This window comes from Osmerus eperlanus, chromosome 9, assembly GCF_963692335.1.
Source record: "Osmerus eperlanus chromosome 9, fOsmEpe2.1, whole genome shotgun sequence".
NCBI lineage: Eukaryota > Metazoa > Chordata > Actinopteri > Osmeriformes > Osmeridae > Osmerus > Osmerus eperlanus.
Window position 1 is genome coordinate 11,015,511 of NC_085026.1, and position 22,472 is coordinate 11,037,982.

The window sequence follows — 22,472 nt, forward strand, 5'->3', positions numbered from 1 at the left end:
AGAGAGGGGAGAGACTGGAGAAAGAAAAAGCGAGAAAGCGTGTGAGACAGAGAGAGAGCGATGGGGCCTGAAAGTGCTTAGGCTGCGAGCGAGGGGGTTTAAGGAGGGGAGGACATTATTGTAATGTTTTGCTTCCATTAGGTTAAGGGGATTCAGAGAAAAAAAAACACAGTGTAATACCGCATTTTAAATTGCCTGGAAAATGGATGGAGAGAGAAGAACATCGTGCAGACAGTGCTAAAGCAAATAACGCATTCAAGGATTTCTCTCACTAACTCTCTCTCTCTTCTGTCGCTGCCGCCTGACTGGCGAAGCGAGGTAGGCTCTTAGTAGGACAACAAGAAGCAACAGTGTCGGGGGGGGGGGGGGGGGGGGGGGGTGGAGGAGGGAGCAAGCTGGGGCATTGGGATTTATGGAAATGGGAGATGCTCTTAGAGTTGCCACTTGAATGATGTAGAATTAATCATAATATTCTAAAGTAGCGTCCCCCTGGTTAACCACTGGGTCAGCCAGAGCCACAACATAGAAAATGGAGTACTGAAACCATGTTTATTTCAGGTTGCAAGTACCCCCTCCCACTCTCTCCCCCCACCCCTCTCTCTCTCCCCTTCCTCTCTATCCCCCCACCCACTCTCTCTCTCCCCTCCCTCTCTCTCCCCCCACCCCCTCTCTCTCTCCCCTCCCACTCTCTCCCCCCACCCCTCTCCAGATGTTAACTGGTGCTTGGTGAGCTGTCGAGGGGCATTACAGTCATCTTGTTTATGCCACCCTACATCCTGGTCCTTTGCCTTCTGTAATGCTACATGGGTAATGCATGGGTCATTAGGTAATTTTCTTTACATAGGGATCATTCAAAATAAAAATATTAATTAAGGTGTAAGTGTAAGTATGGGGAATGTATTTAAGTTTGTTTTTTTCACACAAAACAGTTGGTGTTGGTGGAACTGTGTCCAACGGACTGTGACCGTTAAAGTTCAACCACATTGGTTGAACCGTAGGCGGTTTCCCATGACCTTGGTTGACCACAGAGGCCCTGAAGGGGAACTGGATCCTTGAGAACCTGTGGGAGGTGTTCATACCTGCTGAGCCATTTCACATCAATCACTTCATACATTTAGTCTGTACAACACAGTGAGGTTCACTGTAACTCCTTTAAAAGAGCGTGTGTGGAAAACAATTGTTTTTTCCCCCCAGAACACTCTGCCAACCCCTGCTAAGACCCCCAGGCACACCCTGTACCACCAGCTATGATGTCACATCCTGGTTTTGTCTGCCAGTTCCCTAGGTGCATAGGGAGGAACAAAGCCAACATCAGTTAGACGGAGTGCTAATTCTCTCCCACCTCACACAAAGAGATACACACACACACACAAAGGGTAGGCTGGGACTAAGAGGCTTAGAGCTCAGTCAGATGTCCCCTGGTCCCTTCACTCTCTGCCAGAGCCTAGCCCAGAACACACAGGTGGGTTTTAACCTCGGGCTCAGCTGAAATTTGAGAACACACACACACACGCACAAACCACACATGAACACCACATGCACGGAGGTACAAACACAAATGAATGTGCACACACAAACATACACTACAAACACACACGCACACACACACACACACACACAGTGAGAATAGAGTGTTAAGAGAGACTGGTCATACATACCTCTCTCCTGAGGCATGGGGGAATGGGGGCCATCAGTCACGGTGCCAGGGGTCTGGGGGGCCATCTGGGACCCTGTGAGGAAACACAGGGAGACACAATACAGTGAGACATGCTCTGTACAAGGTGTGGGTTTTAGTACAATACCGCAGGTGCCATGGACAAACTTATACATTGATAGTTTGTGACAAAAGCATTCTTTATGAATTCAAATGACAAAATAAATGTTTTTCTTTGTCTAAATTGAATTCAAAAGCATGGCAAGGTCACGTGGAAAAATTTATTAATATTTACCCTGGAAACATTCATCTTTGGAAATTGACATAAAATGACATGAATTGTTGTTTATACAAGTTTGGCTGAAGGGCCTTTTTGTTTCTTTCATTTCTGTCCTTCTAACTGACCCAGAAGAATAACACATACACACACACACACATACACACCCACACACACATACACACACAGGTACTGCACTGGGCACTGCTGCATACCAGACGTTATTGTAGGAATGTAGTTGAGGAATTGAGATGTTAATACTGCACTGTATTCAAGCAACTGAGATGTGGCACTGTAGTATCCTTCTTTTGTGCGCCTGGTAGCTGAGATGTGGTTACATTGCAATGTGTCTAGTCAATTCTAACTGTTCCTTGACTCTGAACTACAGTATGCACCTCTGATCCTTGACCTTCCACTGTACTCTTGCACTATTTGTACTTCGCTTTGGATAAAGGCATCTGCTAAATGAATATAATGTAAAATGTACTTTAAGTGCTGGAAAAAATGTAACATACAAAAGTGTGTACGTATTTGACCAGGCAGATAACACAAGCTCATTTAGTGAAACTGAGGGGTCGTCAAATAGAGCTATTTATTCCACAAAAAAAATATAATATGTAGCTTAGTATTTGTAGCTAGTTTAAAAGTAGGGCATATTCAGTGGGGGAATGTTTAATTAGCGGATTGAGAACTTTGAAAATAGCCTAAAAAGGGACATCAAACCGTAAATATATTTACAAAACAACAAACACCACATATTATCCCATACGGCAGCAGGCAGCGTGTGTTTATGTCGTGTGTGAGTGTGTGTGTGTGCGTGTGTGTTGAGAGGCCTCAGATGAGCTGTCCGCACAGCAGAGGGGAAGTACATGACTGGAGGTGGCGCACACTCCACGTAAACAAACCCAATTAAGTCAACATAATTGCTTTGCATAAACTGCATAAACAACATTTCCATCCACCAGCCACCCCAGCCACCCACTCACACAAACACAAGCACACTCGCCTAAGTGCACACACAAACACTGACACACACACACACACACACAACTGGAAGCAGTGGCAGTGCTTCTGAGAGATGGGATTTGATTAGAGCGTGTGTCACCCAGCGCAGGAAGTGTAGGGGAGGGGGTGGAAGCACCAGAGGAGCGGTAAAGCTGGGAGCCCAACCAGACGAGTCAGAGGAAGTCACGTCCAGGAACATGAAAGGGTGGGGCATAAACAGTCCTCGGAGGGCTGCCTGGTTGGAGCAGGGTGGCGAGGCTCCAGCGCTAATGTGGCTAACCAGAGTCGGCACAGGCTTCTGGAGGGGCGGAGAGTTAGCGGCGTTTTCAGATGCTCTGACCCGTGGAGCCTGACCCAGGTGCAAGGTCATCCTTCCCCTTACGCTGGTGTCCCTTCCAGCAGAACAGTGGAGGGTAGAGAAGGGGGGCGGTGTGTGTGTGTGCGCGCGTGTTTGTGTGACTGTGTGTGTATGTCTGGGTTGGGAGGTAGACACGTATGTGAGAGCACCAGGCATAGGTTATGCTGTCACATCCTGTTTTGATGGTAGCAGGGGGGTGGGGGTGGCTGGTGGGGGTGGGCGGCCTGTGAGTGAGCGTGTGCTGGTGGGGGCACGAATAGAGAACAGGGTTCCACATGCTCCAATACCCTCTCCATATACCCATGTAAATGAGGATCAGAGAGGATTATTGAAGAGAGAGCGAGAGAGATAGCAAGAGCGAGAGAGGGAGAGGAGAGACAGAAAGAGAGGGAAAGAGGGGGAAGAAGGAACACCACCACTGATCATTCTAAACAGGTAGACGAGAGGCAAAAGAGCAGAAGCTCAAAGACGGAGTGGACTCGGGTGGTCCAGGAGCAGGGAAAGACAGGCGAGAGAAAAAAGGACAACAGGCTGGGGCGCTCCTCTCTCTCCACACCCCTTCCCATTCTCCCCACGCGGCGTTCAAGCGCACTGTCATCTCTTCACTACCAATTACTGCCAGCCTCGCTGGGCCTGTGTGTGTTCACCACCTCCACCCTCTTCATTTTAATGAGTCCCATCGAATATTTACCTCCAAATAAAACCAACTGTGGAAGCCCAGGCACGTTTAAGGCCCGGTGTTAACAGTGTTAGCAATTCAAGGAGAGGTGTTTATTTGTGTTTCAGACCCAATTTTAGTCATTCAAGGTGAAGAGTTTCTTCGTGTTTACAAGCCAGTGTTTGTAATGCAGAGAGAAGGAGTTGGAGATCGTCTGGAGCCGGAGGTCTGTTACATCGGCTGTCCTTTTAAAGCCCTGCTCTCTCCCAAACAAGTGCCTTCACTTTCAATGGAGGGCTGCATTAGGCCACTAGGCAAACACGTACACTACAGGGTTCAAAGATGTTGCTATTGGAGGTAACAGCAGCAGGTGTGTGTGAGTCAGTGTCAGGGATTATGAGGAAAGTCCCATAGGTGACCCGCAACACAATTAGCGATTGTGCCAATCAGACAGAGAGCAACAATGGCTGTCTCCCTCGCCCTCCGCTCCCTCGCTGTATTAACATCCAGGACCTGCAATTTACACCTCCAAGATCCCCTCCAGAGAGGGCACACACACTGCTGTGTACTTGGCATATATTCATCTTAATCGGTATATCAAGTCCTACCTTGTACTACCTTAACCATGTGTTACATTATAATATCCATTGTTATCTTCATCTCGTTTTATTGATTAAAACTGATTCTTGTATTTCAGTCTTGTAGGTACTGTACGAGCCCTATTTGCCGAGACCAGAAAGAAAGATGTCAGGAGGACTTCTGTATAAATGACATTACATACAAGGACTGCCTTTTATATTAGTCTGTCATCTCTGTATACCAGTTGCTGATTCTTATCTCTTATCTGTGCCTACTATATATAAATAAGCTCTCTGACCTTCATTCCTCAGAGAGACTACGCAGCAGACCATTCCTGTGTATTTGATCAATTCATTTTTCATGAGTCAAATATCTTGTCTGGTGTTCGCCCCTCACCACAGAGCAGAGCAAACTAAAAAATGCACATTAACTTCTGAGACTGAAGTCCCACTGGAGGCGGAAACCGACCTCTCTTTACTTCCACAACACACAGAACTGCACATAGCTGCAAACGTAGTAAGTATTCATCAGAATCGTGACCCTTGGTTTAGTCTCAGAAGCAGAGGCTGCTGAATTAGTACCAAAGCATAGCAGGAAGGAACTGTATGAAACAAGCTTCTTTGAAGTGGTTCAGGACAGAAATAATAATCGTAATTTCCATTCAAAGGCATTTAACGTGCGCAGTCATTTCAACTTTTTCTCACGATACCAAGTGAGAGGCCAAAAGCAACCAAGTTCATGCATTTGGGAGATAATGCTTGCTCTAAAACGCAATAAAGTTTTAGAAATTTCTGTATGCAATTTCTGATGTCTGTAAGGATTGCAAGGGCAACGGTAGAAGCTTTGAAGAGCGGGTTTTCATCTTTGAAGCTTTTTTTTGAGGGGTTTCAAACGCAAATGCTGTTAAAGAGTTCAAAGACATACAAGAGTACTCCTGGCCCTACAGTATTCTGCTGCTTTTCAGGGATGGTAGTACTAAGCCTCTGAGCAAGCATTCCATGCAAATGTAACATCAGCTCAGACCCTAACAGAGCACAAACAGCCTATCACGGACGATGAAAGGGTTCCACACAAACACATGAAAACAACACACAAATGTACACACCCACACACACACACACACACACACACACACACACACACACACACACACACGCACTCCGGCAAGGTAATATTAGCGCTGCAGTGTCTTTGGGGGAAAGGCGGTAAACAGCAGGTTGCAGTAATGGTGGTTCAGATCTCAATGAGTACAAGTCAATGATTTTCCAACCCAAAGCTAATGCCAGTTAACAGTCCCTGTAGGGGACAGGGAGACTAGCTGCAGAGAGTAAATGCTCTCCCATGAACCTCATTACCTCAGCTAGCTCTGAGCCCCATGCTCCACTGTAAGTAAAAGTGCAGCTTAAGCTAAAACAGAGAAAGAGAGGGAGAGAAATGGAGAGAGAAAGGGGGGTTAGTGTCTGTGTAACCGGTGTGCCATGCTGAAGGAGAAAATAATTGTGCAGTGTGCTTTGAGTTCCAGTTGGAAGACGGCACAGAATGGGATTTCTCTAAACGGCGAACGCAGCAAGCTAACGCAGTAAGCTAACATTTTCTCTCCACAAACTCTGTGGACCAAGTCTGTCCACAAATAGGGCTGCAGGGAACTCTTTGAGTTATGTACTGTAGAAACCATTAGGAGGTGAAGTAAGGAGGGAGAGGGGTGGAAAAAAGAAAAAAGTGAGAGAGAGATAAAGAGAGAAAGGGAGAGAAAATAAACAGAGAAGTCAAAAACAGACTTTGATTCTGAGAATAAGAAAGAGGTTGTAAGTGTTGAAAGGTTTTAGAGGACAAGAGAACGATGGGATAAATGGTATTCTCCCTCAGAGGGAGGTGGGAGTGCTATGCTCGATGTTAGCTCCACAGAAAAAGAGGGAGCGAGGAATAGAAAGAGAGAGAATGAGAGAAAGACAGTGAGAATGCGAGGGGGACAAGGACAACCAGAGGCACTGTCCCACGCACACAGCCTCTCAGGGAGTGGGTGGGGGGGGGGGGGGGGGGGCAGGAAACTAAAGCAACACAGTGTTCCCTCTCAGATAAACAAAAACACAGACCAGAACAGGCATACTGTACACGCCCACATCCAAAGTCACCAGTGTCCCTGCTGAAAGTATCTCAGTTGGAGCAGCATACTTGTGGGTTCTGCCTCTGAGCTCTACCGGCGGCACAGACAGTTCAGCTCCCAAGACAAAATGGCCGCCTACTGTATCTGCTGGTCCCCTCGGCTTGTACGAAGGACGATATTTGACCCCTAAACTTGGTGTAAGACTGTCCATCGCCGGTGATGCAGAATGAGCTCCTAGATCTTAATTACCATAATACATCCCCTTATATTACAAGTAGCAAGTCACTGTTGTGATACAAAACAAATGTGATGGACGAGAGGAGTTGAGAGGGATGAAGACACCCCAGAGGTGAGTCTGTGCCAGGCCCGTCAGGCCTGCGCTCCTCTCCCTCCTCTCCCTCCTCTCCCTCCTCTCCCTCCTCTCCCTCCTCTCCCTCCTCTCCCTCATCTCCATCCTCTCCCTCATCTCCCTCCTCTCCCTCCTCTCTCTCCTCTCCCTCCTCTCCCTCCTCTCCCTCCTCCTCCCGCATCCCTCGCTCCACTACTCTCTGTGACCTTTCCGTCCTCCTTGAGCCCTGGAAGCACTTCAAGCGGTGCACAGATAAACAGCTTAAACTCTCCCGAGCGCTCGACAGAAAGCTTAAATCATGTCTTTAAAAGAAAATAAAGAGCGGGGTGGGGGGGGGGAATGGTAAATGGTAAATGGACCTTGGAGGAGACATGGAGAGAGAGAAAGACAGACGGAAAGAGAGCGAGACAGAGGGAGTGAGAGGGAGATTCTTACATTTGGGATTTTCGCCAGCAGCTCAAATGAGTCTCAGCATTTGGGAACAGTGGAGGAGTCAATTAGAAGTGCAACACAGTAAACATGGTATTAGTTGTAGGATTTGTAAACAGACAGCTACAGACATGAACACACAGACACATCAGTCAATTCCTGAGGGCCGAGTCAGCGGTGGCCAGGGCTAACAGGAAGTGACAGCATGGGGAAAGGCCATGTCCTTTTACGACTGCTTGTCAATAGGCACATACACCCCCACCCCCGACCTCCACAACAATGCACAGGATCAAAGAAAATGCAGCTTAGAGAGAAAGAGAAAAAGAAAGAGAAATAGAGAAGAAGAGAGAAAGACAGAGACATTTGTGCGTCGGGGCAGGTCGCCGGTTTAGACAGCATGATGGAGCCCTCCGCACGCATCCTCTTCCCAACTCAACCTCGCTGCCTGTATCAGAGAGCTACGGCGCCCGTGTCCTCGAAGGGGAGACGGATGGAAAAAAAGACCATTCTGCCGCGTCGCGAATCGGTTTAGAGACATCGGTGGGGCTGAGCAATGTGATTTGTGATTTTTCCTGCCCGACTGTCACAAATCTAGCGCAACAGGAAAATCAATTTGCCCCTGTGTGCCTTCTGGGTTGCTGGGTGGAGAGGGGTTGGGGGGGGGGGGGGTGTCCAAATGCCAGGCAAGCCCAGATAATGTTACCAAGTATTGGATTTGCTTGACGGGGACTGAGAAATGGCGGTAGGAGAAGACGGCTACAAAGGTGAAGGAGGAGGGAGAGCGGATATGAAGAGTGCTATGTATATAGACAAGACATAGATATGCTACTGCGAAGGTATTGGGAGATACATGTATGCCTGTCTGTAGGGCTTGAATGGCTATACTGTATGACTGTGCTCATCCACGTACATGCCTCTCCTTCACTCCCCTTAGGAAGAGTAACTAAGTGTGAGCAGGATAATAATGACTGCTGTGCCTGCGTCTGGGTGCCGCTCTGTGTCCGTGTGTGTGCGGACGCACGCGTGTGTGTGTGTGACAACCAGGTGAGATGACGGCACGGTGGAATTGCTGTCCTATGACTGTTGTCAAGGGTGACAGGTGTCCCGCCGCATGTCAGCCGTGTGACATGCGGCGGCGCTCCGCTAAGCGAGGCCGGGGAGGGGCCTGGGACAGCCTCTCTCTGACGAGGCCAACAGATCACAGCAAGAGTCTGAGCACAGAGGAGAGAGGCGGGCTAGGAGCCCTGGAACAGCACACCACACTGCTGCTCCAGGGTCACCAGGGCCGGGGCCCATTTATACCTGCTCCCCTATGCACCAGGGCCCCTTTGTACCAGGGACCCTATGTACCAGGGCCCCTATGTACCAGGACCCCTATGTACCAGGGTCCCTATGTACCAGGGCCCCTATGTACCAGGGTCCCTATGTACCAGGGTCCCTATGTACCAGGGGCCCTATGTACCAGGGCCCCTATGTACCAGGGTCCCTATGTACCAGGGGCCCTATGTACCAGGGTCCCTATGTACCAGGGCCCCTATGTACCAGGGTCCCTATGTACCAGGGCCCCTATGTACCAGGGTCCCTATGTACCAGGGCCCCTATGTACCAGGGCCCCTATGTACCAGGGTCCATATGTACCAGGGTCCCTATGTACCAGGGCCCCTATGTACCAGGGGCCCTATGTACCAGGGTCCCTATATACCAGGGCCCCTATACTGTTATTTCAGTCTGCTGATGCCACTGAATGGAACACATTACAAAAGTCCCTCAAACTGAAAACATTTATTTAAACTTTAAAAGATTTCCCAATGAAATTCTCACAAATACTCGCACATGTTTTCACAACAGCTAAATCCATTGCTTTTTGATTTTGCTCCCTGATGTTACGTGTTACACTTGTGCTTTAATGCGGGTGTGTGCTTTGCTCTAGTTTTTACCGTAGTGCTCTTAGAATCCTTGTTTTATGTGTTTTATATCGCAGCCTTTTCCCCCTTTCCCCTCAAGTGACTTTTGCCACTTGCCAGGCTGTGATTATAAATAAGAGTTTGTTCTTAATGACTTGCCTCGTTACATAAAGGTTAAATCAATAAAATAAAAATACACCTGGGAACCTGGGCCCCTGGCACAGATATCCGCCAACACACATATTTACACACACACACACACACACACACACACACACACACACACACACACACACACACACACACACACACACACACACACACACACTCACACACACACACACACTCACATAATACACAAAACACCCTATCACACATGCACACGGGTGCATGTGTGATAGTTCCCAAACACACATACTATTACTAACACACAGTCGACACACTGAAATGTAGACAGAATGATAGCCATGAAATAGAGAGACAGCACACACATAAGAGATAAGGCGTAGATAGATTCTAATCTCTGATTACAAAACGGGAGCAATCTGGGAGATCATAACCAAATGAGTTATCTGTGCTGTTCCCCTCTGCCTGGTGTGTGTTTATCTAATTACAGGGCATTGTAACACAGTGTCCCAAACGTGCCAGATGTTTCTGCCTCTACTATCCTTCATGGGGATTTATCTGGCAGGGGAATATTTTTGGATTCTCTATTAATCACGTCCTTCCCGTTCATTTTTGCCTCCCATCTTCCGTCTACGGATTTGTCTCCCATGATTCCTGGCAACGGCATTATGTCCCCCTTTTTCATTAGCGTCAATCACTCCCGTACACGCTCAGTCTGTCCGCCCAGGAGAGAGGGATTATAAAAAACGACAACAACAACAGGACGTCAGCCTTGGGAGCTGGTTCAGGCATTTGTCCCGCCTCGTCAGGGTGATTGACAGGCCTGAGAGACGCTGACGCGCCGGTCAGCCCCTCAATCAAGAAGAAGCAGAGGGGCTGACGGGAGGGCAGGCCAATCTGGCGCCCGCTGTCTGGTAGCAGCCTCTCACTCTGCACACACACAGGCCGACACACACACACACACAAACACACAGGCCGACACACAGACAAAATGAAGCACACACCAGTACACACATACAAATACCAACCAACACACACATGCAAATTTGAGGCCTGTCTAACAGCAACAGGGCTAGCTGTCTCTCTACGGGCCATATAGACAGCTTTCTAACAAATATGCTGTTGCCTCTATTGGATTTTCAATTTGAGAGCTCAGAATGGTGAACCGGGGCCCCCAGCAAGCATCAATAAAGCGCATCTGGATCAATAAAAGACCATCAATGATTTTGTCTAGAAGCTAAATTAATACCAAACTACTGTTTGTACAATATAACACAGGTCTGCTCCCCCTGAGGAAACTAGTAAACCTGTTATCAACATCATGATCCCCTTCATCAATATCTGTTAGCAGAGGGAGAGGAGGGGAGGGAGGGAGGGAGAGGGAGACACAGAAAGAGAAAGATAAGAGAGAGACAGAGAGAAAGATATGAAGGAAAGAGAGAGAGTGAGAGAAAGATAGAGAGAGAGAAACAGAAAGAGATGAGATGGAGAAGATAGACAGGACCGGGAAAAACAGGATCCCGACGAAATAGAAAAAGCATTCAAGTCCGACCCTCATCAACGTCCTAACCCCATACCTGGTGCGGTGCCTGGTCCACTGACGGGGGAGATGGGCCCCGAGCCGGAGCGTGATTGGTTGGAGCCCGCCGGTGAGCCCACGGGGGAGGGCGAGGGTCCACTGCGCGGGCCGGGGAGGTGTGGCGAGGCGTGTGGAGAGAAGGGCGACTGACCAGGGTTACTCTGCTCCCCCTGGCTGCTGGTGGAGCCTGCGGCGCTGACGGCTGAGCTAAGACCAGCCTCTGTCCCTGTGGGGAGGTCATCTATGGAGCCAGAGAGGTCCTGCAGGAGAGGAGGGGGGGGGGGTAGAGAAAGAGAGAAAGAAAGGGAGAGGTTGAGTGAGTCAGTGAGGGAGTTGGTCAGTGAGTGAGTGAGAGTGCAAGAGGGGGAAAGAAGGTACGATTGAGCAAGCTCCGAATACGAAACATACTGTGTGTAGCCGTGAAAAATCCCTCGGTCAGAGTGAGTTGGAGAGACAGGAGATGAGGGGGTGTTTTGTCCACTTGCTACAGTATGACATAGTTATGTGTCATCTAAATGCTGCCACAATGCCTTCTGCGCAATCATAAATCATTCCTGTTGGATAGAACTGTGGTACTGTGGTCAGGGAGTCTGTATCCGGACAGGGGTGAGATCATCTCACAGCCATTCAGAGAGGGGACGGACAGGAGGCAGGGATGAGGAGGAAGAAGGGAGGGGAGAGATGAGGGGAAGGGAGGGAGAGGAGGTGGATATTGAGTGGCTGAGGGGCCAGGGGTATTCCCCTGTCTGGAGGCAGAGTATGGAATCCCCCCGGTGAACTGTGCTGACAGCATCCTGAAGGCTACTCTCACCGAGAGAGAAAGAAAATGAAAAAAAGTGAGAGAATGGGGAAAAAAGGGATGTAGAAGGGGGTGGAGGGAGGTAGAGAGCCCAGGTGTTTTGTGACGGCTGACTCTTGAACACACACCATCGGTGTCGGGAGCCAGCTGTAGTTAGGTTTTCCACCACAGGGGGGAGGGGTGAAGGGGGGAGGACACTGACCAAATTGAACCCTCTCATTTGCGGGCAGCCAGCTGAGGCACCTGCAGGAACTCTCTGGACCTGTTAACCCACCAGTCTTGCCCACCCTGGGGTCCTCACATCAGCAAACATCCACCCGCCCGCCCGCCCCCCCCCCCCCCCCCCCCCTCTCTCTCTGTGTTAAAGGTATATGAGTAATCCTTGTCTTTGCAGTACATCACCGTGTTTGGTGGGAAATAACATCTCTGGTCCCATTTCCAAAACACCAATCTTACTCACGCATACCTTTGCTTGTATGAATTATCAACTGAGCGTCAGAATAGGGAGGGCGTCTAGTCACCGTCTCAGACACTGAGAGGCTGGCGTGCCTGTCTCGGCTACTGCCAGCTCTGTTGTGGCACACAGGCTATTGTTTTCTGTCACGCTTCACTGGTGGCCCACCCGCTCTGCCAGCCTGACTGTCTGCCGCATGGCATCATGCACCCAAGCGCACTAGAGCACACTCTCTCTCTCTCTCTCTCTCTCTCTCTCTCTCTCTCTCTCTCTCTCTCTCTCTCTCTCTCTCTCTCTCTCTCTCTCTCTCTCTCTGTCTCTCTGTCTATCTCTCTCTCTCTCTGTCTCTCTCCCTCCTGCCCTCCCTCTCTCTTGTTCTCTCTCTATCTCTATCCCTTGCTCTCTCTCTGCACTCTTTCGATGTCTCTCTTTGCCCACTAAGTCCCTTCCCCCCCACAATCCCCCCTCCCCCCTTCTACCTCCCTCCATCTCCCTCTCTCTCTCCAAGCCTCTGGTGCCACTTGCTGTCTCAACCAATCAGCTCTCATGTTATTCTGAGCTGGAGGGACGTCACTGTTTGTCCTGGCCAATCAGCACAGCTTTTATTTTCAGCCAGTCACCATAGGTGTATGGCATTTGACACCGGCTCTGCACAACATGGTAACCATGACAATATCTTGACATTACAGCTGATTGTGCACCTGTGTGCAAATGAAACAAATATGAACATGGAAGCTGTGAATAGTGAATAATCTACAAAGCACACACAGTTATTTGGAGCCTACACATCAACAACAATAGATAGAACATTGTTCACGTCCAGGAACAGCTGGGACACCCAGCAGAGAGAGTGACAAACACTGATGAAAAGCAGCCCTTACTGTCCCACCACTATAAATACATCCATCCCCCCAAAACGGTGTGATCAGTAAGCACCATTAGAACAGAATGTGTGTGTGTTCACCGTTCGGCCTCGTCCGTTCTCCTGCACCACAGAGCACAGTTAGTCTCATCGTCTCCTACACAGAGGTGTTTACAGGAGAGACAAGCAGCCAGCCAGCCCGTCCAAATACCCCACCATCTGACTGGGGCTCAATCCAAAGTGGCCCAAATCCAATTTGTTTGCCTCTTTGCTGCAAATTGCTCTGTGCATTGAGTCTCCAAATAGCTGTCAACTACTCCCAGTTGGCATCTTGTATCACTTAATTTGCTTGTGGAGCATGTAATTGTCATAATAAGAAAAATATTGAGGTGATAATAACCACTTACTTTGAGATGCCCAGAACCCCCTACCTAATGGGCTTCTATCTACACATTTCACACAACATTTGAGAGCCAGTCGTTTGTGACCCCTCACCTCTGTGGTGTAGCTGCTGGAGTGTCCCTCTCTCTCCCTCTCTCTCCCTCTCTCTCTCCCTCTCTCTCTCCCTTTGTCACTCTTTCTCTTTCTGACATGCAGTGGGGCTGTTAGAAGCTGTCAGTCCGAGACATGCTTCAGCAGTGAGGGCCACACACACACACGCACACACACACACACAGGCTAATGGTGAGCCGTCTGTGGCTGAGGTGGAACTGTCACTTAGAGATGAGCAGGGCTCTGCCTTATTCATACTGACCCTAGCAGAGGTCCACTCTGGCCTCCTGGGTGAATTAATGAGAGTTGCTGCAGGGCGGGAGGAGAGACGGGGGGGGGGGGAGGATGGAGGGCAGAGGAGAAAGGAGGGAGGAGAGCGGGCGGAGGGGGAGGTTGGAGGAGAAAGGCAGGAGGAGGGAGAGGAGAGGGAGAGAGAGAGAGAGAGAGAGAGAGAGAGAGAGAGAGAGAGAGAGAGAGAGAGAGAGAGAGAGAGAGAGAGAGAGAGAGAGAGAGAGAGAGAGAGAGAGAGAGGACGGAGGAAGGAGGAGGGAGGAGGATGAGAGTGGAGGGAGGACAGAAAGTAGCACACAGTGCTGGTCATCTTGTCTAGACAAGGAGGAGTCTGTGACCACAGCTTCCTGTGGGCCACGAGAAGCCAACGTCCACTTCATCACAAACACACACACACACGCCAACACACACACACCCCTTTCCGCACGCACGCGCAACAGCGTAACGAAAGGGAGAAGCAGCAGTCGCGCGCACAGTGCACGGTACAGTATCCTGACCTGCTACACCCAGCCTGTATCAGGGCGCAACAGGTTCCCACCGTCTGAGCAGCCGAGACAGGATGACTGGCTCCACAGCCCGGGAGCACGGCCACCGCACACGCTCCTTCTCCAGCCCGAACGCACGCGTGACTCAGCACAGCGCCACAGCACACTGCGTTCGGAGACGTATCTATAAATTCCTCTCACACTTCAACACGTCTCCCATTACTGGAGGCTGTAGGCAGGGTGTGGAAGGATCGTCGGTTGGGGACTGTGGCTGGGCCAAGAATACGCTTCTTGAACAGTGACAAAAAAGTACATGTTTATATAGATGAAATGCTAAAGCTAGGGTTGACGTGCCTGCGTCGATGCTAAAGCTGGGAGGCAATCCAAATGACTGCTTCTGCTCTGTGCTGATGTACACAGTGTGGCGGGTGCTAGCAATGCTAACGCTACACGGCGTGGGCTGGGGCGGATGCCGAATCTAGTCTGAAGCCTGGGTGCTGTCGGCTTCTCTCTCGGGCTGAAGGCAGATTACAGCGTTAGAGCTGTGGATGTCTGTCCTGTCTTGTTAGAGGCCCTGGAGGCATTCTTCCTGGTGTGTCACCTCGCTGTTTGAGGGAGCAGACTGTCTGGTCCATCCCCCACCCCCCCCGCTCCACTTCACCCCCCCCGCTTGGCACCAGGTGAGGACATGCCTGCTGACTCATCCCACTCAGACTGGCAGAACAGCAGTGGGGGACAAGAGGCTACTGGGTTAGTGTGTGTGTGCCTGTGTGTGTGTGCCTGTGTGTGTGTGTCTGTGTGTGTACAGGGTGACTGTGATTGTGCTTGCTCGAGTGTGTTCCAGTTTGCGTGAGTACATTTCAATACAAATGAGACTAAAGTTATCATCCAAGAGTACAGTATTACAGCCAAACTGACCCAGTGGTTTGTACAACAACCCTTGGTTTTATCCCCTTCTGGTTCAATCCAATGACGCCAGGCAGAAGTGAAGCCTAACGCTGCGTTCACAACTGCAGCGGAAGCGGGCGGCGCGGGGCGTCGTCCAATTCATTTTCAATGAAACCAGGCGTTGACGCTCGCGTAGGGCATTGTGGGAAGGCAAGCGGAGCGGAGCGTTGCAAGTTGGATTTTCTCAACTTTATGTAAATGAGGAGCGTGAAACGCTAGCGTTGGCCAATCGGATTGGTTTCTTGTTTCTTGTAACGTGTTCGTCATGGTAAACTTTTCTAGGTTTGACAATTTCAAGATGGAGGAGAAACTTTTCGTATGTGTCTGCACACCCAGTTCTGTTCAGAACAAAGTTACTAATGTGACGAGCCTGAATTTAAAGAATACATTAAACTAATAATGCATGGTGCATGGTTGCCGATGTCGTCATTGTTCTAGTGTGTTTTTATAGCCTACTTTTAAATTTAGTCTTGTCACATTACGTGACTGTTCTGTGCCACTGCTAGCTCGCTAGCCCAGCCTACAAACGACTGGTTGAGTGACCGGTGGCGTAACATGTATTCTACTGTCATCTTGCACTAGTAAAATCTTGCACTTATATAAATGTTGTGTAAAAGTGGTATTTTGATCGATATTGTGAGTACATGAACCCAAATCTGCACGCTTGGCCATGACTACAACAGTGACCTTAGAGAACTACAACTCTGTATTAACTTGTCTAACACGCCCCCGAGCGTGGTGTACTGTGGGAAGGCAAGCGGTGCAGAGCGTTAAAAAACGCTGGAGTGCTAGTTGTGTTCTTACTGGATCAACGCTCTCTCATCTGGTCCCACAATCACACTGAAGCTCTTCACACTCGCCTCGCGGAGTGCCAGGAACTAAGAGGAATAATGTTACACTTTTCTCTCTTTTCTTATGAAGTGTGATGGGAGGCCAAATCCAAATGAAATGCAATGCCCATTATGGTGAAAGGGTTAGAGAACAGGTCCTGGCCGGAAGAGGGAGTGTTTAATGGGAGTCCCTTAGTGGAGAGCTGTAATACCCTGTTATATCCTCCACAAGGTGTTATGAACTACACTATACTGAGAGACACACTGGGAGACAGCTAGAGATGCATGTCTTGGCACGGGTGTGCTTGTGTATGCGTATGTGTGTGTGTGTGTGTAAGAGAGAGACACAGAAATTGCAATGGGAGAGAAGCAGACTTCAAATGACGATGACGATGGTGATGATGATGATGATGATAATGATAATGCCATTTAGAATGATCTGCTGATGAGGTCGGTTCACTTGAAAATAAATGTCCTTGCTTAAAGCTGCAAAGTACAGAAGTACAAGTGCACACATCAGCGTATAGTGGACGCGTGACAGCGTGCGTGTCGATGTGATATGAGAGTTCCCTTTACAGAAGTGCCAGTTCTGAAGGGCCACTGACTGAAGTCTGTGGCAGAGTGGGTTCAGCTTGTTGAGTAGGGTTCTTCAAGTGCAGCAAAGGGCACTCGGTTTCGACTGGAGGGACTAGCTTGGCACGCAACAGGCTTTAGAAGCCACCTGGGCAATAACTGGCACCAACCGGGCGCTGAGACACACTTAGACGCCAACCTCCTTTGCCATGCCAACTCTTGCTCATTCGAGAAGTGGACCCCTCCCCATCCTCTCCTACTTAGATGAGAGGTCACTCTGCTGCAAGACAATCACTCTCTCTCTCTTCCTAAAGTTCTCAACATCTCCTCAAGTCTCCCCGTCTCCTCAGGTCCTAATGCCTGCCCCCTGGCTCTGGCTCGCCCGGTTAAGGAAGTCACATATTAGTCTACATCTTCAGGAGCTGGCTGGGATCCATAGCAACCACTCAGGAGGCCCAGGGGCCCATGTAGATGGCCTCTCAGTCCTCCTTCTAGCCCTGACAGTCTGGACAGACCGTGTCATCCAGACCGTGTCTGTGCAGCAGTGCCAGCAATTAGACTGTATGGGAATCAGATACCGCACACACAACTTACACACCGTGAAAATATGTGCTATATACTGTACTGTACAGCACTGGGACTATATGTGAACCAGTATTCCTTCAGCGCCTCGGCGACACTGTGCTGGGCTTAACAGTCAGAAGATCTGCCAGAGCACCAAACCAACCGGATAATGTTTGAACAGCGACACTGTACATAAATCATAGGACTGCATTGTTCAAGCGAGACATTTTATGTTCTTCTCTCCCCTCCCCAAATCTCTTTGTTGTCTGGAATAAAAGGAGAGGGAGAACAAAAGGTTCAGGGTCTCTGTTCAAGGTCTCCTAAGTTACGGGAAGACACAGCAGCAGAAATAAATTTTTCTTCTCCATTCCGCTCCGCTGACTGCACAAAGCAGAAACACTCTCCTGATAATACTATGGCAACACAGGCAGAAAAACAACTCCAAGTGCTCACCACAGACTTAGGCACCAACAAACCCTCACGGATACTCCCCACAGAGAGCAGGTCAACAGCACTTGGTACCTGCCACTGCAGAGTACCATACCTGCTACAACTAATGCTTGAACACCACTGTAGGAAAGCTGAGTCCATCATAGCTATCAACGATCAATACAAATATGACTGTGTGGTGTGATGAGCTCTGATACAAGGCACATACAGTAGTTTTTGGGTGACGCTTCAGAGAGTGTACTGTATGAATGATGGTTCCTGGCTGGCTGATACCCATCTATGACCCAGGAGCTAAAGCCACAGCACATTAGCAATATTTGTCCTGTTGGTGACAGGCAGCCTGCCGAGCGATAACTTTCCACTTCTAAGCCCACAGTAATGGGGAGATATGGAGAGAGACTCCCTTAGAAAAGACTGTTTGAAGCCCTATTACCCCTAAGCCTCTAAAGACGGCCAAATCTGGTGGCGCTTGTCTCCAACGAGAGGATTAGTGTTGAGTTTCACTCCGATTCCCATGATAGTGTGCCAGAGCCAGGTCTTGCAGGAGGAGTGCTTAACACCCCGGCCTTTTCACTTAACCACTCATTGTTTCCTATGAACAATGACGACTATAAAGTAGGGCCAGCCTACGGAGCTCAACCTTTAATGGGTTGCAGGATAGTCCTCTTTGTGGCCCTATATTGAAGCTGAGGCAAATGGTCCCACCCCCCCCACCGCCCCACCCCTCCCCAACACACACCCCTTATCGTGGCTGGGCCATTTGTATTCAGCGGAACAGTTGGTATTTAAAATGTCTCCATTTAGAGGCGGGGGAGAGCGCAGACAGGCCTGGACGGTTATTGTCTGAGCTGGTGAAACATTTTTCATTAGGCGCAGGGGTGCTTCATTCTGTTTGTAATGCACAGACCACTCACACCCCCCCCCCCCCCCCCCCCCTGCGCCTGCTACCCCTCCCCCCAGCACACCTATTTGTTCTGCACTTATTGGCTCTGCTAATGTTTTTATTTATGGCATTCCGGCGTTCCCCCCCCCTCCCCTTCCCCTCTCGACTTTCAGAGGACTGAAAGCGACATGCGAAAGGGAGAGAAATAAATAAATAAACAATTCCTCCAAATTCCTCATTTCTAATTCAGCTGCTCGTTCAGCTTAACCTCTCTCTCCTCAGCAATTAAAGCGCGTGGCGCATCCTCCACTCCGCACACGGCCCCGGCTAAATAATGCAGGCCATCAGAGCGCCATCCTTTATCAGCCCAAATGACAGCCATTTGCATATCTCTCCAGTCAATTAGAGCGCAGCGGAATAATCAGGCTGTAATTGGGGTGAGAGCGTCGGTAATCACCCGCCCTGGCGCACCGACAGTGCCATGGAGGGGGGGGGGGGGGCATTTGGGAGGGTGTGTCTGGAGGGGACACGGTCAACTCGTCCAAAGCTTCTGTTTGTCAGCCTGGTTCTTCCAACACTTACATCATTCTAAAAGTGAAGTCTTGTCAAACACATTGTTTCTATTTAGTGAATGGCAAGAGGGTAGGGGGGGAGGAGGGGTCAACCATAGAGCCAATCATAGAAAACCATAAAACGTGAATGAATTCCATCTGAATGATCTAACAAATCATTGTGACAAAACACCAAATTCTCCATAACAGAACTTGAATGTACAATGAACTTCCTCAGATACCTATTAACATTGCAACTAATGGTTCAGTTGAAGGAAAGTGCAAGAGAGAGATAGTAGATAGTAAGAATATAATATATTAATGAGATAATGAGAGATAGTAATAGAGAACATCATAGCAAGAGAGGGGAGAGAGAGAGAGAGAGAGAGAGAGAGGAGAGAGAGAGAGAGAGGAGAGAGAGAGAGAGAGAGAGAGAGAGAGAGAGAGAGAGAGAGAGAGAGAGAGGCTGTATTGGGTGATAGGTGGTTGGGCTAGTTGGGAGCTTCAGAGAGCCAGAGATGGTTTGTTCCTTCTGTGGCTGTCCCTCTTTGTGTTTTTCCTTCTGCCTTTCTTTCCCATTGCCTTTGTATTTCCAGTGTTCACTGGAGTTCAGCGCTACAGAACATTAACTCTGTGTTTTTTAGGCTCCTGTCGCTTTCGCAAGATGAAAGGCGCAGTGACGCGCTTTTCACTTTTACTTGACGGAGGGGAAATAAAAGACAAGTGAAATGAAAGAAAAGATGGAAGTGTAGAGTGAAAAAAGGCACAAGGATGATAGTTTTGATTTGATTGAACCTCCCAAGATAGGACATTGTCTATTACCGTTTACCAAGGCAAAGGCAAGTAGACAAAATAAAGAAAACAATCAAAGCAAAAGCATCAGTGAAAACAAAAACAGCTTTTTGCAAGTTTAGACGCCACTAGAAATGTTGGTACAAAGAGAATGGGGCGGTTCCACAAATCCACAGTGTCCATATACAGCACGCCTTGCAGGCTCTAAGAAGCTGTTGTCTAAGTTTTACCTCAGAGTTAGCCAGCTAGCTTCTTGACATTCACTGCCAGCTGAACAGTTATGCATCACTGTCAAAATGACAGCCATAAAAATTAGAGTGTGCAGCGGCTGATTTGATTGGTGCGATGCAAACTCATCCCCATCTTGTGGATTGGACATGCCTGCTGTCAGGGTGTCAGCCTGGGTAATCCATCAGCAACCACTGCAGATCGATACAGGATTGCTGGATTGGTGAGAGATATCACATTGTGACCTGCATATCATAATAAATACAGTGCTGGCCTGCAGGATCCTAATCTATATCGGCCCCATGTCTCTCATCTCATCTCTGCATCAAAATGGAAGTCTTGCGCAGAACAAACACACACAGACATACACACACACACACATATATTGCAGACTAGACAAAAAGATGGACAAGATTCTGTACTGAACTAATTTTGGAAGAAAACTGAGACTAGTGTACTTTGGTCTACATGTGAAACACATTTACAAACATTTGGTCTGACCATGAATACTAAACCATCACATAAATCTAATATAAATTAAAACTTTGAACACTGAGTTCAAAAGAAGCTCTGCAACTGTGTAGAAAATTAGTTAGCAGACAATGTAGGAGCTACAAACGGGGGGAGTTTTACCATACCGACAACAAAGGGAAACGTGAGGGTAATTCATCACACAACCACAAAAGGAAAGTGTGACTGACTGTCCATGACCGAGGAACAAAAGTTCCCTTAATTGGAGATGTTTTGTTTTCATTTCAAACTCCAAGCTTTCTTATGTTTCACTCCACTTCTTGTTGTCTCTTTTTAGCAGTCGGCAGACGCCCTTGCCCTCTCCTCGCCTGTCCTCTCTACTCTGCTCCCTCACCCTCTCTCTTCATTTCATTAAAACGATTCACCACGGGCTTTCTCGAGGGCTCAAACTCAAATTTGGGGGGGGAGAGAGAGAAAGAGAATGAGAGAGAACGAGAGAGACTTGGATATAGAAAGGAAGAGAGAGGAAAATAGAATACTTGAAGAATTAACCCTGGGGTCGAGGATTGCATCTGAGAGTAGTGTGTCTGCCAGATGAGAGGACAGACAGACACACTGACAGGCAGGCAGACAGACAGACAGACAGACAGGCCAGGAAGTACGGACAGACGGACAGAGAGACAGTGGAGACCTCTAGCTGAAAGAGCATCCACTTGATGTAAAATCTCATTAGTAGGGATTCTGTTGATGTAAGGAGAGGAGGGGGAGAATGAACAAGAGAACGAAGCAAAAGGAGGGAGGGGTGAGAGGGAAAGAAAGAGAGGGAGGGAGGGAGGGAGGGAGGGAGAGAGAGAGAGAGAGAGAGAGAGGGAGGGAGAGAGAGAGAGAGAGAGAGAGAGAGAGAGAGAGAGAGAGAGAGAGAGAGAGAGAGAGAGAGAGAGAGAGAGAGAGGGAGCTCTGAGGGCAAACTACACACCACGCAGCAGCCTCCCTCATGCCATCATTAACTATGCACAAGATAAACTGCTGACACAAGTCACACAGCAAGGCCTGATGGGTACAGAAGAGTGGTCTCTGCCCTCCATCTCTCCATCCTATCGACCTGCGGGAGACTCTCTTCTCTCTCCTGTTTTTGCAATTACAATTAAACAGCATTCCAGACCCTGAAGCGTATACTGACTGGCATTGTTGAAGAGAGGCCCAAGGAGCTTTATAAATCTATTAGTTATTTTGTATGTGTGTGTGTGTGTTTGTGTGTATGCGATTACTTGAGAGAGAGTCAGACAGAGATATGGAAACAAAAGAAAATAAATCAGTTTGCCTTTGTGAGGCTGTATGTGAAGTGTGTGTGTGTCTGTGTGTGACTTGGTAAGTGACAGCGTATGTGTGAGTGAGATAATGTGAGTGTGTTTACGTGGGATGTGTGTACAGTACAAACAGCATGAATAACACATGCAATTATGTGTTACAATTAGATCACGCGGAGATTCATTTGTTTCTCGTGGGTGGATTTTTGTGACCATGCATTATCATGTCATTATCCTCAGGAAGACATCAATGTACTCCAAAAGTTTTCATCAAATGGCTACACGTTCATTAGAGTCTGTTCCGACAACTGCTCGACACGGAGCAACATATCCCACACGTTACTGCATCACAGGGAACGTGAACGACAGAGACCACGAGCCAGTGAGTGTTCTAAAGGAACACACATAACAACACATTGGTGCCTTTTGCGGTTGAACCATGGCATCGGAGGCATGTTTGATACTTCGTA

At 48.7% G+C, this 22,472-nt stretch overlaps 1 protein-coding gene across 1 annotated transcript in view; it reads right to left on the bottom strand.

The window, feature by feature from the left end:
• The window catches only part of LOC134026656 (AT-rich interactive domain-containing protein 1B-like), a 120,292-nt gene that overhangs the window by 26,848 nt on the left and 70,972 nt on the right, over nt 1–22,472 (bottom strand). Inside the window, exons 5-6 of the mRNA XM_062469547.1 lie at nt 11,021–11,282; nt 1,659–1,730 (exon numbers count right to left, since the gene is read on the bottom strand). Of these exons, the coding sequence (XP_062325531.1) occupies nt 1,659–1,730; nt 11,021–11,282 (334 nt within the window). The remainder of the gene's footprint in view (nt 1–1,658; nt 1,731–11,020; nt 11,283–22,472) is intronic.